At 45.9% G+C, this 15,510-nt stretch overlaps 1 protein-coding gene across 1 annotated transcript in view; it reads right to left on the bottom strand.

Moving 5' to 3' along the window:
• Positions 1 to 15,510, bottom strand: part of IQANK1 (IQ motif and ankyrin repeat containing 1) — a 95,619-nt gene that overhangs the window by 38,779 nt on the left and 41,330 nt on the right. The window contains exons 5-7 of the mRNA XM_084621791.1: positions 5,329 to 5,454; positions 686 to 825; positions 240 to 294 (exon numbers count right to left, since the gene is read on the bottom strand). Of these exons, the coding sequence (XP_084477917.1) occupies positions 240 to 294; positions 686 to 825; positions 5,329 to 5,454 (321 nt within the window). The remainder of the gene's footprint in view (positions 1 to 239; positions 295 to 685; positions 826 to 5,328; positions 5,455 to 15,510) is intronic.

Here is a 15,510-nt window from a genome sequence, read left to right as displayed (position 1 = left end):
TGATACCAATTAGCAAGTGCTGCCCCTCTCTTTAAGACTAGAAGGGCTGACATCTAAGTCCAGAGATCAGCATCTAAATGCACACCAATTCCAGCTCAATCCCATCAGGGATCAGCTGACCAGGAAAGTCGGGCACTGAAGAATAAGAAGAAGTACGGCCACCACAGGGAAGGGCTGGAAATGGGGAAAAAATTATACCTGGGGGCTGTTTAATAGTTTCTAAAAAGAGCTGGCCTGACCTCCTTGTTACATCTCTCCTGCACTTTAGACAGCTGCTCCACCTCCTCGTTCATTCTATGGGAAAGAACAACACAGTTCAGTTTCTGAGTCCTTCACAGTGGCGAGGGGCACAGCAGCATTGCAGTTTCTGGACCCCCTTCCCTGATTCTAAAAGATGTCCTGATCAGACGAAGTGAGGAAAAGGAACCAAATGACATCACCCCCTGCAATGGGACAAACTCTTGGGCAACACCTGGGACATAAACTTGAGGTTCCTTCTTTTACCCCTTCTTAACTTACTATTCTGCCTCTTTCTTCGCTTCTTTTGCCTTTTGTCTCATAAAGTCCGAGTTCTCAAACTGTAACCCATTCAAAAGGTAAAAAACACGTTCAGTGTAACAGTGTTTGTGACTGCTGTATCTAACTATCTTCCCTTTCCTGGCTAGGGCTGGGGTGCAGCTCTCACCGGTGAGTCTCAGCTTCTTTCTGCTTCTTTTCCAGCAAGGCTCTTCTTTGCTGTTCTGCCTCCATCTTCTGTAGCATCAACTCAGTCAGGCTGATGTCCCAGGACTGCAGAATGGCAACCAAGCTATCCAAAGAAGCAATCTTATTGGAAACAAACACAAACACCACTGTGGCTGTAAATACATAAAATTAATGGTTGCAACCCACTCTCCAAACTCCAATCTCAGCAGCACCAACAATGGGTACTAAGGCTGGGAACATAACCCTTCATCTAAGATAAGTGGGACCAAAGAAAGGGCAATCTGCACCACTAACATCATAGGCACTGCTAACCCTGTGTAGTTTCCTTAATCCAAATAATCACTCTTAACTTGAGGGACTGTCCTGTTGACACTATTTTACTCTTTGCATGAATGAACCTGATAGGATGATTTATCTCACTCTTGTAGTTAAACAGTCTGCATCACTGCCATATATGAGTGCCTATCAACCATCCTTTGCTCACATAAAGAACGGTTACTTACCCTACATTAACTGTAGCTCAAGATGTATTGTCCGCATGGGATTCCGATTTTGGTGCTCATGTGCCCCATGCATGTAAGATCGGATTCTTTTGAACAGCAGTGTCTGTCAGGGCCATGCCTGTACCCTGGGCATTGTTGCAACCCCCAACAGCTGAGGTTATAAGGGGCAGGATGGCCTCAACCACCTCTTCATTCCCTTGCCAATAAGGATACCTAGGGTAATTACCCTAGGGTAATTAATGAGTACAGTAAATGTCCCTAAGCTTTTGTATCTATAAATGTTATGTATCTTCTTGTAGCAAAGACAGACAGCAGAACATGGAATCATAGAATCATAGAATATTAGGGTTGGAAGGGACCTCAGAAGGTCATCAAAGCAGGACCAATCCCCAGCTAAATTATCCCAGCCAGGGCTTTGTCAAGCCTGACCTTAAAAACTTCTAAGGAAGGAGATTCCACCACCTCCATAGGTAACGCATTCCAGTGTTTCACCACCCTCCTAGTGAAAAGGTTTTTCCTAATATCCAACCTAACCCCCCCCCCACTGCAACTTGAGACCATTACTCCTTGTTCTATCATCTGCTACCACTGAGAACAGTCTAGATCCATCCTCTTTGGAACCCTCTTTCAGATAGTTGAAAGCAGCTATCAAATCCCACCTCATTCTTCTCTTCCGCAGACTAAACAATCCCAGTTCCCTCAGCCTCTCCTCATAACTCATGTGTTCCAGTCCCCTAATGATTTTTGCTGCCCTCCGCTGGACTCTTTCCAATTTTTCCATATCCTTCTTGTAGTGTGGGGCCCAAAACTGGACACACTACTCCAGATGAGACCTCACCAATGTCGAATAGAGGGGAACGATCACATCCCTCGATCTGCTGGCAATGCCCCTACTTATGCAGCCCAAAATGCCATTGGCCTTCTTGGCAACAATGGCACACTGTTGACTCATGTCCAGCTTCTTGTCCACTGTCACCGCTAGGTCCTTTTCTGCAGAACTGCTGCCGAGCCATTCGGTCCCTAGTCTGTAGCGGTGCATGGGATTCTTCCGTCCTAAGTGCAGGACTCTGCACTTGTCCTTGTTGAACCTCATCAGATTTCTTTTGGCCCAATCCTCTCATTTGTCTAGGGCCCTCTTTATCCTATCCCTACCCTCCAGCGTATCTACCTCTCCTCCCAGTTTAGTGTCGTCTGCAAACTTGCTGAGGATGCAATCCACACCATCCTCCAGATCATTTATGAAGATATTCAACAAAAGCGGCCCGAGGACCAACCCTTGGGGCACTCCACTTGATACCGGCTGCCAACTAGACATGGAGCCATTGATCACTACCCGTTGAGCCCGACAATCTAGCCAGCTTTCTATCCACCTTATCATCCATTCATCCAGCCCATAATTCTTTAACTTACTGGCAAGAATACTGTGGGAGACCGTGTCAAAAGCTTTGCTAAAGTCAGGGAACAACACGTCCACTGCTTTCCCCTCATCCACAGAGCCAGTTATCTCGTCATAGAAGGCAATTAGATTCGTCAGGCATGACCTTCCCTTGGTGAATCCATGCTGACTGTTCCTGATCACTTTCCTCTCCTCGAAGTGCTTCAGAATTGATTCCTTGAGGACCTGCTCCATGATTTTTCCAGGGGCTGAGGTGAGGTTGACTGGCCTGTAGTTCCCAGGATCCTCCTTCTTCCCTTTTTTAAAGATGGGCACTACATTAGCCTTTTTCCAGTTGTCCGGGACTTCCCCCGATCGCCATGAATTTTCAAAGATAATGGCCAATGGCTCTGCAATCACATCCGCCAACTCCTTTAGTATTCTCAGATCTTGGAATCTGTGAGGACAATACACCTAAAGAACTATGGGTGTTGTAGGGTAAATAACTACTTTCTTTTTCAAGTGTTTGTCTGTACAGATTCCTCTCTTCATCACTAGCAAGCAGTATCCTTCTTAAGAGATAGGTAAGAGGAATATCACCTGGAGGACTGCTCTACCAAAGTTTTTAATCTGACCTAGACTCCTGAACCAAGGCATAGTCGGGACCACACAAAAATGAGGAAGTTAGTTAAACAGAAATTAAGAGGTACAGTGCCAAAAGTGAAATCCCTGCAAGCTGCATGGAAGCTTTTTAAAGACGTCATAATAGAGGCTCAACTTAAATGTATACCCCAAATTAAAAAACATAGTAAGAGAACCAAAAAAGTGCAACCAGGGCTTAACAACAAAGTAAAAAAAACCACTGAGACACAAAAAGGCATCCTTTAAAAACTGGAAGTTAAATCCTTGTGAGGAAAATAGAAAGGAGCCTAAACTCTGGCAAATTAAGTGTAAAAATATCATTAGGAAGGCCAAAAAAAGAATTTGAAGAACAGCTACCCAAAGACTCAAAAAGTAATAGCAAAATTTTTTGTAAGTATATCAGAAGCAGAAAGCCTGCTAAACAATCAGTAGGACCACTGGAGGATTGAGATGCTAAAGGAGCATAGAATATCAGGGTTGGAAGGGACCTTAAGAGGTCATCTACTCCAACCCCCTGCTCAAAGCAGGGCCAATCCCCAACTAAATCATCCCAGCCTGGGCTTTTGACCTTGAAAACCTCTAAGGAAGGAGATTCCACCACCTCCTTAGGTAACACATTCCAGTGCTTCACCACCCTCCTAGCGAAAAAGTTTTTCCTAACATGCAACCTAAAGGGGAGGTTCGATAGAGCATGGAGCTAGGCTGTTATCAGTGGTGGCAGATGACAGAACGAGGAGTAATGGTCTCAAGTTGCAGTGGGGGAGGTCTAGGTTGGCTATTAGGAAAAAATATTTCACTGGGAGGGTGGTGACGCTCTGGAATGGGTTACTGAGGGTGGTGGTGGAATCTCCATCCTTAGAGGTTTTTAACAAAGCCCTTGACAAAGCCCTGTCTGGGATGATTTCAGGCTTAGGATAGGAACTCCATCTCCCAGTGGGTAAGGGAGATCTACATCTCCTTTGGTGCTGGATTTCTTCGGGCCTCTGTGTTGTGTTGAAGTAAAAGCAGAAGAGGAATAGGGCTTGTGAACATCTGTGGTGTCTGGGATAATATTACAGCTCACAGGAGCACTAATGGACTGAGACAAACGGGGAGGTTTCTTGGCCAGCTTGCCTGGATCAGACAATGCTTGCATCAAAGTCTCCCAGAAGATGTAACTTCAGTCTGCCCTCTCTGAATTAAAGTGTGTACTTTGAAAAAACCTTACATTAAGTAGTGCTCAGGCATATGGTCTTTGCCTAAGCACAGGAGATGCTGAGCATCAATCATGGGTTTTGCTGAGTCCCTGGTAAAGAGATCTTGAATCCTGGAGCCTTGCCTTTAGGCATTTTGATCTTATGTGTGTGTGTGGCGGGGGGTGTCTAACCATGTACAGAGGCTGGCATGGGAGGGGGAGGGGGGCAGAAATCGTATCAACACACTGTTTCCACAGGGATTTTTTTTTTTAAAATAGAGGACAGGTATGCTAACTAATGAACTGTAAATAGTGAATCAGAAAACAATAGCTAAATAATCTCTTGCATATTGGAGGTCACTGAGATCGCAGGGCTCCATGTTGAAGCCATAGGTGGTCAGAAGGAACTGAAAGGCCGTTCAGGCTGCCCTGCTCCTTATACCCTCGGCTACAGTGGTTGCAGGGGCTCCCAGGATGCAGGGGAATGCCCGGGGGACACAGCTATTCAAAAGAATATGATTGCATGTGCACAGGGCACATGTGCACCAAGAGTGGAATCTGTGTGCACGATCACTCAAAGAAATTAAACAGCAGTTAAACTGAAACTAACTGGACACAACTCAACTCAAAGCCACATGCCTGGCTGAAAATGCTTTACCTGTTCTTGTTACAAGTAACACCTGAGATCAGTAGAGGTAAATTCAGAGAAAAACGGATATACTTTCACCTCTGTTTTCAGGTTTACTTCCAACAGTTTATAGCACTCTGGGTAGACTCATTGCCACTGCTCCCCCGGCATGGTCAGTCAATATCCACCCCTGTTTGTGAGGCTCATTCAGAGAGCAACAAATGAGACAACATAAGAGACCAAAAGCCAAAAAGAAACAATGTTATTTAAGGCAAAGGGAAATAGAACAAATTGCCCCTACTTGTTCAGGCGTGTTGCCATCATCAGCATAAAGTCTGGGGTCTGCTCCATATTGAAGAAGTGTCTCCACGGCGGCCATGTGACCACCAAAAGCAGCACGATAAAGAGGGGTCCTGCCAAAAGCCCCCTACACAAATAAAAACAATGAACATGAGGAAAATAGTGTCTGACAGTCACATATAGCAATCTGCTGTCATCAGTGCTCTGCACATCTCCACCCACTCTGCATAAAGGACAACCTATAAAGCTCCATCTCCCTCTGCAGAAGTGGGTACCAGCAGGACCTGATTAAAGCAATTTGCAGCCCTAAACACACTCACATGGGGTCTCTTCTGTGCCACAACCCTACTCCTCCACACCATCATCCCATCCCTGCTTAGGGTTGTAATGGCCAGGGCCACTGTCATCTGGATGACCTGACAACCTTAGATATGGAGCACTTGTGGGGGGAGGAAGCCAGAGAATGTAAGAATTCTTTAAAGAGGGTTTACCAGTATTTATTTTATCTACACCCATTTACTTTCAGTCCTATTTCCTTGTAAGTTGTTTCTTTGTGTACCCAAAGCCTTTTTATTCTCTAGAAAGTCCAAAGTCTTTATAGGGAGGCAGAACCCAGCCTGTATCCAAACTCAGTACCTTCTTTTCCTACGTCTTACTGCTCCTCAGACAATGATCTGGTGTGGTCTTTAAAACTCCCCTCTCGAAATTGTTCCCCCAACCTCAGAATGAGGTGGGGCTAATTAATGTAAATCCTAGATCCCTCCCACTCCCAGCAGCTTCCGAGAGGATTTGTGATTGATTAAAGCCAGCTGGATCACACCCTAGTTCTAATTTTCTGAAGTAGTCCACTACCTACAGATTCTTGGGGTTTGGGTTTTTTTCACCCTTGTGACAGTTCATTCTCTCATAGTCATATATATAAAAGCAACCTGCTGAGCTAGAGGGTGGTCTACCATTGCTCCCCTTTGTGAAAGCTGTGGTCTCTCCTCCTTTCTAGAACATCACTCTATTGTCATACAAGCTGGGTTCTGTCCAGAGGGAAGGAGGTCTCAGCCCCTATCATGTGGGCAGGAAATGCTATGTATGCATCTTCCCCACTCAAACTATGATGGGGTGGCTGCAGCACGTACCCTGAGTTCTCTTTTCATGTGGTGTCAGAAAAGGCCCTCACGTAGAGATAGCAACTAATGTTCCCTCTTTTTTTTTCTTCTTGTGTGTTGAACAAATGGCTGCCCAAGCTCATAGCACAGCCTCTCCCACCCTCTCCCATCCCACACATTTCCTTCTTCCTCTATCCTCTCCCTCATTACATCTGCTCCTTTCATTCATTCTCCTTCCTGCCTCTTCATTCATTCCAGATCCTACATTCATTTCAATGAGACTTGATTAGCATGACAAACTACACTTATGTTGCCAAAGGTCATTGAAGAGACAGACTGCTCAGGTCTCTGTCAGGAGTGGATGCAACCCACCCACAATAGACTCCCACACTTCATCTGAGGTTTCAACTTTTGCCCATTTATCATTCCTATCCATTCCTGAGCTGCTAGCAGGTTGTTCCACAGCATGATGCTCTGTCACTCTTTTTTCCCATAGTCAAGAACAGTTTTCCTCATAACTTTTTGATGACACAACTTTATGATACCGGATAATTTGAAAAAACATCTATCTTGCTCTTCCTCTTATTTGCAATATTGGCCTAGAAAATGTTTGTCTCAATCTCTCCTTTCACATTGGCTGGACAGTCGCTCTTTTCTGAGTTTAAACACTTTCTCTCCACCATTCTCAATTTTCCTTATCCCTCTCTTCCCTATCCCCTTCATCATGTTTGTTAAATTTGAGTGCTCAGTCATTCATTCTGCACACAGTAAAAGAAAGAGGCCACTAGGAGGTGTGCAGTGCCTCTGTCTCTTTCCTTTCTTGGCCACTCAGGTTCATCAGAGCCAGCAGCTGAGTCTCCCCCGCAGCTGAGTCCCATTTCCCTGGTACTTTCAAGCACCCTTAAGAGGGGCTCCTCATAGTGGAAGGCCACCCCTCCCAGGGCCTCCTGGGCAAGCTAAGAAGTTTTTCCTTTTCCCTTGTCTCCGTCCCCTTTCCATTAGAGCCAAAAGAGTGACAGGGTCCTCTTCTGCGCAGCAGGGGCCTAGTTGCCCCTGGTTGTAGATGTGAGGCCAGCCATGTCTTCCTTCTGCTGGAGGCTCTCTGCAGTCTCAGACAAACATTACTGCATTGGTTACACTTGAGTCATATTTTCAAACTTTACTTTTTTTTTTTAAATGGAAGTGGACATTCTGGCTTCAAGTGATTTCAGAACCTGGGGCCTTAGGTATAGGTTTATAATGCCTATGTAAAGCAGCTATGGAACATGATCCACCTTCATGAGAAGCAGGCTCCCACCCCACTAATATCAGAAGGGTTGACTTTACCAAATTGCTATTTTCTGAAGGGAAAAGGGATTTGGGAGTGAAGTTAGGAGGACTGACTACCAGGAGGGAGACATTGGAACATAACTAAATGAAAGGCAGTTGATCAGTGTGTGAAGATGGGAGGGGCACAAGAGAAATTAATAGGTAATGCTATAATTTAGTCATGGGTATTTTTAGTAAAAATCATGGACAGGTTATAGAACGATAGAAGATTAGGGCTGGAAGAGACCTCAGGAGGTCATCTAGTCCAATCCCCTGCTCAAAGCAGGACCAATTCCCAACTAAATCATCCCAGTCAGGGCTTTGTCAAGCCTGACTTTAAAAACGTCTAAGGAAGGAGATTCCACCACCTCCCTAGGTTACACATTCCAGTGTTTCACCACCCTCCTAGTGAAAAAGTTTTTCCTAATATCCAACCGAAACCTCCCCCACTGCAACTTGAGACCATTACTCCTTGTTCTGTCATCAGCTACCACTGAGAACAGTCTAGATCCATCCTGTTTGGAACCCCCCTTCAGGTAGTTGAAAGCAGCTATCAAATCCCCCCATATTCTTCTCTTCTGCAGACTAAATAAGCCCAGTTCCCTCAGCCTCTCCTCATAAGTCATGTGCCCCAGACCCCTAATCATTTTCGTTGCCCTCCACTGGACTCTCTCCAATTTTTCCACATCCTTTCCGTAGTGGGGGCCCCAAAACTGGATGCAAATCTCCAGATGTGGCCTCACCAATGCCAAATAGAGGGGAAGAATCACTTCCCTCGATCTGCTGGCAACGCTCCTACTAATGCAGCCCAATATGCCGTTAGCCTTCTTGGCAACAAGGGCACATTGTTGACTCATATCCAGTTTCTCATCCATTGTAATCCCCAGGTCCTTTTCTGAAGAACTGCCTCTTAGCCAGTTGGTCCCTAGTCTGTCACAGTGTATTAAGTGAGGACCTTCAAAATATGGAACAATATTTCCGGAAATGGAGGCTCAAACCTGTGACAAAGTAGGGAGTATTAACCTGGTAATGTTGCATGGGAGTTTTACTTGTTTACTCTCTTCTGCTAACATGGGGCGTGCCTCCATTTCCCTGGGGTACTGCACCAATACTAGATGGTGATGGCAAGTAAGCGGGTGACTTCACTGACGGATGATACTTGATGGCCAGCACGTAAATGATGGTGACTGGCCTTCGTAACCTAAGCCCAGGAGGGGACTGGGACCAGATGACACCTTCTGCCCGGGAAACAGGACAAAGGCTGGAAGAGAGCTTGGAGGTGTGGCTGGGTGAGGCAGCAGGAAGGGGTTTCAGTTTGGAGCTGGCTGGGGAGATGGCAACATGCCCAGAACCAGGGTCTGGGCTCCCCACCCCACAAGAGGGACCTGGATGAGCACAGGCGCTGATTCTGTGGGTGCTCCGGGGCTGGAGCACCCATGGGGAAAAATTAGTGGGTGCTCTGCACCCATTGGCGGCTAAGCTCCCCATACCCCCTGCCCCACCTCCTCCTCCTTTTCCCCGCCTAAGCGCACCGTGTCCCCGCTCCTCCGCCTACCTCCCAGCGCTTCCCCCTGGCCACCACCAAACAGCTGTTTGGCGGCGTGCTGGGAGGGAGGGGGAGGAGTGGCAACATGGTGCGCTCGGGGAGGAGGCGGGGAAGAGAAGGGGATAGGGCGAGAATTTGGGGAAGGAGTTGGAATAGGGGCAGGGAGGGGGCGGAGTTGCGGTGGAGACTTTGGGGAAAGAGTTGGAATGGGGGCAGGGCAGGGGTGGGAAGACGCTAGGCTGGGGCAGAGCCGCATGGAAGGGATGGAGTGGGGGCAGGGCCGGGGGCAGGTGGGAAGAGATCAAGCATCCAAGGGAAAGTGTGGAAGTTGCCCCATATGTGACTGGGGGGTCCTGTTTTCTGTACCTACAAGGTCTGTTTAGAGTGTGTTCCTGTCATCTAATAAACCTTCTGTTTTACTGGCTGGCTGAGAGTCATGGTGAATTGCAGGATGTGGGGGGTACAGGGCTTTGACTCCCTCACACTCCATGACAAAACCAAACCCTGGAAAAACAATAGTAAGCGCATTTCATCTTGATAATAGGAATGCCAAAAGCACACTGAAAGTAGCTTTCTGGGGTAAAAATGTGCAACACGATTACACTCCAACATATCTTGGAGTGAAACTCGACCGCACCCTCTCCTTCCATGATCATCTTGAGAAGGTAGCTGCAAAGATCAAAACGAGAGCCAACATAGTTCAGTTGCAACCTGGGGTGCACCAACATCAGTGCTGCGAACATCTGTCATAAATATAAAGGAAGGGTAACCACCTTTCTGTATACAGTGCTATAAAATCCCTCCTGGCCAGAGGCAAAGTCCTTTTACCTGTAAAGGGTTAAGAAGCTCAGGTAACCTGGCTGGCACCTGACCCAAAATGACCAAAGAGGGAACAAGATACTTTTAAATCTGGAGTGGGGGAAAGGCTTTTGTCTGTCTGTGTGATACCTTTGCCGGGAACAGATCAAGGATGCAAGCCCTCCAACTCCTGTAAAGTTAGTAAGTAATCTCACTAGAAAATGCATTAGGTTTTCTTTGTTTTGGCTTGTGAAATTCGCTGTGCTGGAGGCAAGGTGTATTCCTGTTTTTCAGTCTTTTTGTAACTTAAAGTTTTGCCTAGAGGGATTCTCTATGTTTTGAATCTGACTGCCTGTAAGATTATCTTCCATTCTGATCTTACAGAGTTGTTCTCTTATCTTTTTTTGTTCTTCTAATAATGTTCTGTTTTTTAAGAATCTGATTGGGTTTTTTGGGTCTTAAAAATCCAAGGCTGGTTTGTGCTCATCTTGTTTATTTTCAAGACTCCCCAGGAAAGGGGGTGTAGGGCTTGGGGGAATATTTTGGGGGAACAGGACTTCAAGTGGTCCTTTCCCTGTTCTCTGTCTAAATCACTTGGTGGTGGCAGCATACTGTTCAAAGAGAAGGAGAAATTTGTGCCTTGGGAAAGTTTTTAACCTAAGCTGGTAAAAATGAACTTTGAGGGGTTTTCATCTGTACCCTAGAGTTCAGAGTGGGGAGGGAACCCTGACAACTTGTATATTCAGTATTTGAATATTGTGCACCGGTAAGCAGCAGATGCAGCCACACACGACTTGTGGCCACCCACAATACAGTGATGTGGTGCATCACAGGAACCCTGAAGTTGACTCCAACACCATGGCTACCTGTCCTGTCTAACATCGCTCCCCTGCCGATACGCCGAACTGCTGCAACGTTTGGCGAAGCTCAGCGAATCCAGGAAACCAAATGCCTTCCTATTCACCAAGACCTTGACAATGCCCCTGTCATAAATATAAAGGGAAGGATAAACACCTTTAAAACCCCTCCTGGCCAGAGGAAAAACCCTTTCACCTGTAAAGGGTTAAGAAGCTAGGATAACCTCGCTGGCACCTGACCAAAATGACCAATGAGGAGACAAGATACTTTCAAAAGCTGGGAGGAGGGAGAAAAACAAAGGGTCTGTGCCTGTTTGTGTGATGCTTTTGCTGGGGATAGAACAGGAATGGAGTCTTAGAACTTAGTAAGTAATCTAGCGAGATATGCGTTAGATTATGATTTCTTTAAATGGCTGAGAAATTAAGTTGTACTGAATAGAATGAATATTCCTGTCTGTGTGTCTTTTTGTAACTTAAGGTTTTCCCTAGAGGGATTCTCTATGTTTTGAATCTAATTACCCTGTAAGGTATTTACCATCCTGATTTTACAGAGGTGATTCTTTTTACTGTTTCTTCTATTAAAATGTTTCTTTTCAAGAACTGAATGCTTTTTTCATTGTTCTAAGATCCAAGGGTTTGGGTCTGTGGTCACCTATGCAAATTGGTGAGGATTTTTACCAAACCTTCCCCAGGAAGTGGGGTGCAAGGGTTGGGAGGATTTTGGGGGGAAAGATGTTTCCAAACAACGCTTTCCCAATAAACCCAGATAAACGTTTGGTGGTGGCAGTGGAAGTCCAAGGGCAAAGGGTAAAATAGTTTGTACCTTGGGGAAGTTTTAACCTAAGCTGGTAAAAGTAAGCTTGGGGGGTTTTCATGCAGGTCCCCACATCTGTACCCTAGAGTTCAGAGTGGGGAAGGAACCTTGACAGCCCCCCCACAACATCTTAAGTCCTGCAAGCCTTTCAGGTAACATTTGTTTAGCCTCATGCAATCAGGCTACAATCAGAAGGAGGCTTGGAAAGCAGACTGGGCTAAACAAGACTTAAAAAATAAGCACCTTGTGCCAGATCCCAGGCAGAAGGTTCCTGTGTTTGACCTTCCATGGTCATGTTGGTCAACTCTGAACCAAATGCGAATCAACCATGGTAGATGCAGATATCTAATGCACAAATGGAAAATCAAGGACTCTGCAGTGTGCGAGTGTGGTTCCCCGCGACAGACTATAGAACATATCACTGCCCAATGTATAAATATGAAGGAGGCATCACTGCAATAAATTCTGCTACCCCTGATGTAGCCATTTGGGTCGATCAACTTCAGGTGAAATTGTAGTTGTTGCTCTACACCAGCCATATGAAAGAAGAAAGAGAAGCGGTGCATGGGATTCTTCCACTCTAAGTGCAGGACTCTCAACTTGTCCATGTTGACAATAAACAAAAATTCATAGCCGGTGATCTGCCCATGACTTATAATCTAAATACCTGCTGCTGGGGGAGGGGTCGGGGGCCACTGTTGGCTGGGCACTCTAGGGAGCCATTGGGGGGGTGCCCCAGGGCCAGTGGCACCAGCTGCCAGGGGCTACTGTCATCTGACCTCCATGACAGATACAGAGCCCTACTAATAGGTAAAAGTTAATTAAACTAGGAAAGAGAACACTAAAATGTTAGATATTAAATTTAAATGAGAAATTAGGCAAGGGGTGGGAAATAAGTTCCATATAACAAAAGTTTTAAAAAGTAAAGATTAAAAATACAAGAGAGAAAAACAAAAACAGACATAGAATTTTTGGCCAGAATTGACAGTTATGATCATGAAGCTAACCTGCCTGACACTGGCGCATAGAATTTCACCCTATGATGCCAGCACTGTGATTTTTTGCTCACTACAGGGATAACTTTGTTAAATAATCTGGCCTGTTTTATGTAGAAGGTCAGACTAGATGATCTAATGGTCTTTTCTGGCCTTTAAATCTATAAAACTATGGATTATCTGTTAATTCAGCAGTGACGATACCATTACTGGAATGTGCATCAGTTTTGGTGTCCTTTTAACAAGGGTGTTTAAAAATTAGAGACTGAGTTCAGAAAAGAGCCACGAGAAAGATTCAAGGTCTGGAAAACATGTCTGGGGGCGGGGAAGGGGAAATACTTCAGATCAGCCAGTCATCAAAGCATGGATAAATGTGAGCCTTTGGCTCCTAGATGAGCTGCCATGACCACAAGGCACTTGGTAAATGCTCTCAGTGCCATAGAAAATCCACACAATAGCACATTGTACTGATAGTGTGAGTTTCCTTTTAGGAAACAAAGGTACTTCCTGTGGGCTGGATGGATGTACATACGTGACTATGCCTCCTAAAGAATGAGTGCCCTGAAGCAACCTTGAGATGCTAGTGTAGGGATTATGAAAGTGACCATCCTGAACTCGAAGTAACAGATGAACTTGTTGAGTCATCTGAGGTCTAGAATGGCATACCTTCTGTTCTGAAAACTGGGCCTACAAATTTACCCTAATTGTGAGCTCAACTGTAAAAAGTGAGTGTAAGTTCATAAGATGTCACAATGACCTATAACAAATGCTGATGGGAAAAGATGCAAAAGTAAGACAAGACTGAATTAGTCCACACAAAAAGGGTCAATTAAGATCATGCTTGACATATAAGAAAAGTGTGGAACCGGAAATCAGAAAACCAAAACTGGCATAGAAAATGAGGTCTAATGGTTGGGGATTGGTCCTGCTTTGAGCAGGGAGTTGGACTAGATGACCTCCTGAGGTCCCTTCCAACTCTGATATTCTATGATTCTATGATATTGTGATCATCTTCCGGAAGTAAAGGCAACACTTGAAGCCCGGTCAGCCTGGCATACTGCAACTATGGTGGTTCATCCCTACAGATGAACAGTAACTGTTCTAACAGCTAGAAATAAAGGTATAATTTTTTTTTAAAACAGAAAATAAATGGGGAAAGAAAGGGTAAGTAACCATAAGGGGATGGCAGAGGGTACCCCAATCCAGGTCCCAGTTTTTCAGCATGCTATTTCTGATAAATTTTTGGAAAGTAACTCTGCTTCTTTAAATCAAGATGCAGCTCCAGTGCCTGCGATAACAGAGGAGTTGAGAGTAGGAAGTTGTAAGGTGGTCGTTTGTCAGAATGCAAATGACCCAACTGACAGAGAGGGAGGTGTTTTTCCACAGGCTGTGAGCACAGAGAGGAGTCAAATGACACCATGGGTAATGAACAAACCAACCTCAAACCAGAATATCTGAACAGAGGGCATGGTATCACAAAGATACTTGTAAACAGCCATCTGTGATAAAAAATTTGGTATGATGTTAAGTTTTGGGATAAAAAATCTGGTTTGCTGTGTGAAGGGGAAACTGAGGCACGTCACTTCATGGCCTTGATGGCTGGATGACAAGAGAATTATAACACAAAGTGTCTTTGAGTTAGTCACTGACTAACCCTCTTGCAGTAAACCAAGGGGGAAAGTGTGACATTCTATACCTTGGGGTAGTGTCCTGTAACCCCATATGCCTCATTTATATATAATAGTGATATTGCATATACAGCAGGCCATGCGAGGCATCAGGGGAAAGGTTATGAACTGCTGAAATCCACTGTTCTATCTAAATACGTATATCTTTAGTGCATATGAAGTTATGAGATTGTGTTGTATGGTTGTCACTAAAACATGCTGTAAGTTGGGGAATCAGCCAGATATTAGCTCCTCAGAGACAAGCAACCATCAACAGCCATTGTCCAGCAAGAAAGCTACAATTCAATGACTCACCTGTATAAGGTCAAACCAGGAAAATTGCTCAAACCATGCCTGGGGACTCAGCAATGCCCACCAGACATGCCTGGGCTTGTGTTCTCCAAGCACATGGACTAAGGGTATACAACAGAACACAGGGGCCTCATGCTTGGCCTTTCTCCTGCCCCCACCTATGCTGCAAGCAACCAGGAGACTCAAAAGACTGAAGACTCCAACAGAGGAGACTGGCCTAGGTTTAAGAGACAAACCTGTATATTAAGGACTGCAATATCCAGTGGGGTGAGAAAAACCGCTTAATCTAGATCAGCGTTTTTCAAAGTTTGGGTCGCGACATGTTAGGCACTGGGTCACTCTGGTCAGCACCGCTGACTGGGACATTAAAAGTCCCATTGGTGGTGCTGCCCAGCTAAGGCTGGCTAGTGCCTACCTGCTCCAACACCCCACTGCGCCCCGGAAGCGGCCAACAGCAGGTCCGGTTTCTAGGCGGGGGGCCACGGAACACAGCACGCACCCCCGCCCCGAGCATTGGCCAGGAACCGGGCAATTGGAGCTGGGGAGATGGCGGTGGCTCCACCTAGGAGCTGGACCTGCAGCTGACTGTTTCAGGCACAGCGCGGTCCGTGGTGCCAGGACAGGCGGAAAGCCTGCCTCTGCACCCCGGCTGCACCACTGACAGAGAGCCACAGGAGGTAAGTTCGAGCCCCAGCCCTGCGCCCCAATCCCCTGCCCCAGCCCTGAGCCTCCCCAAACCTAGAACCCCTTCCTGCACCCCAAACTCCCCATCCCTGGCCCCATCCC

This window comes from Lepidochelys olivacea, assembly GCF_965140295.1.
Source record: "Lepidochelys olivacea isolate rLepOli2 genome assembly, chromosome: 2".
Taxonomy (NCBI): Eukaryota; Metazoa; Chordata; order Testudines; family Cheloniidae; genus Lepidochelys; species Lepidochelys olivacea.
The sequence above is the reverse complement of the archived record's forward strand: the minus strand, read 5'-3'. Positions and strand labels throughout refer to the sequence as shown.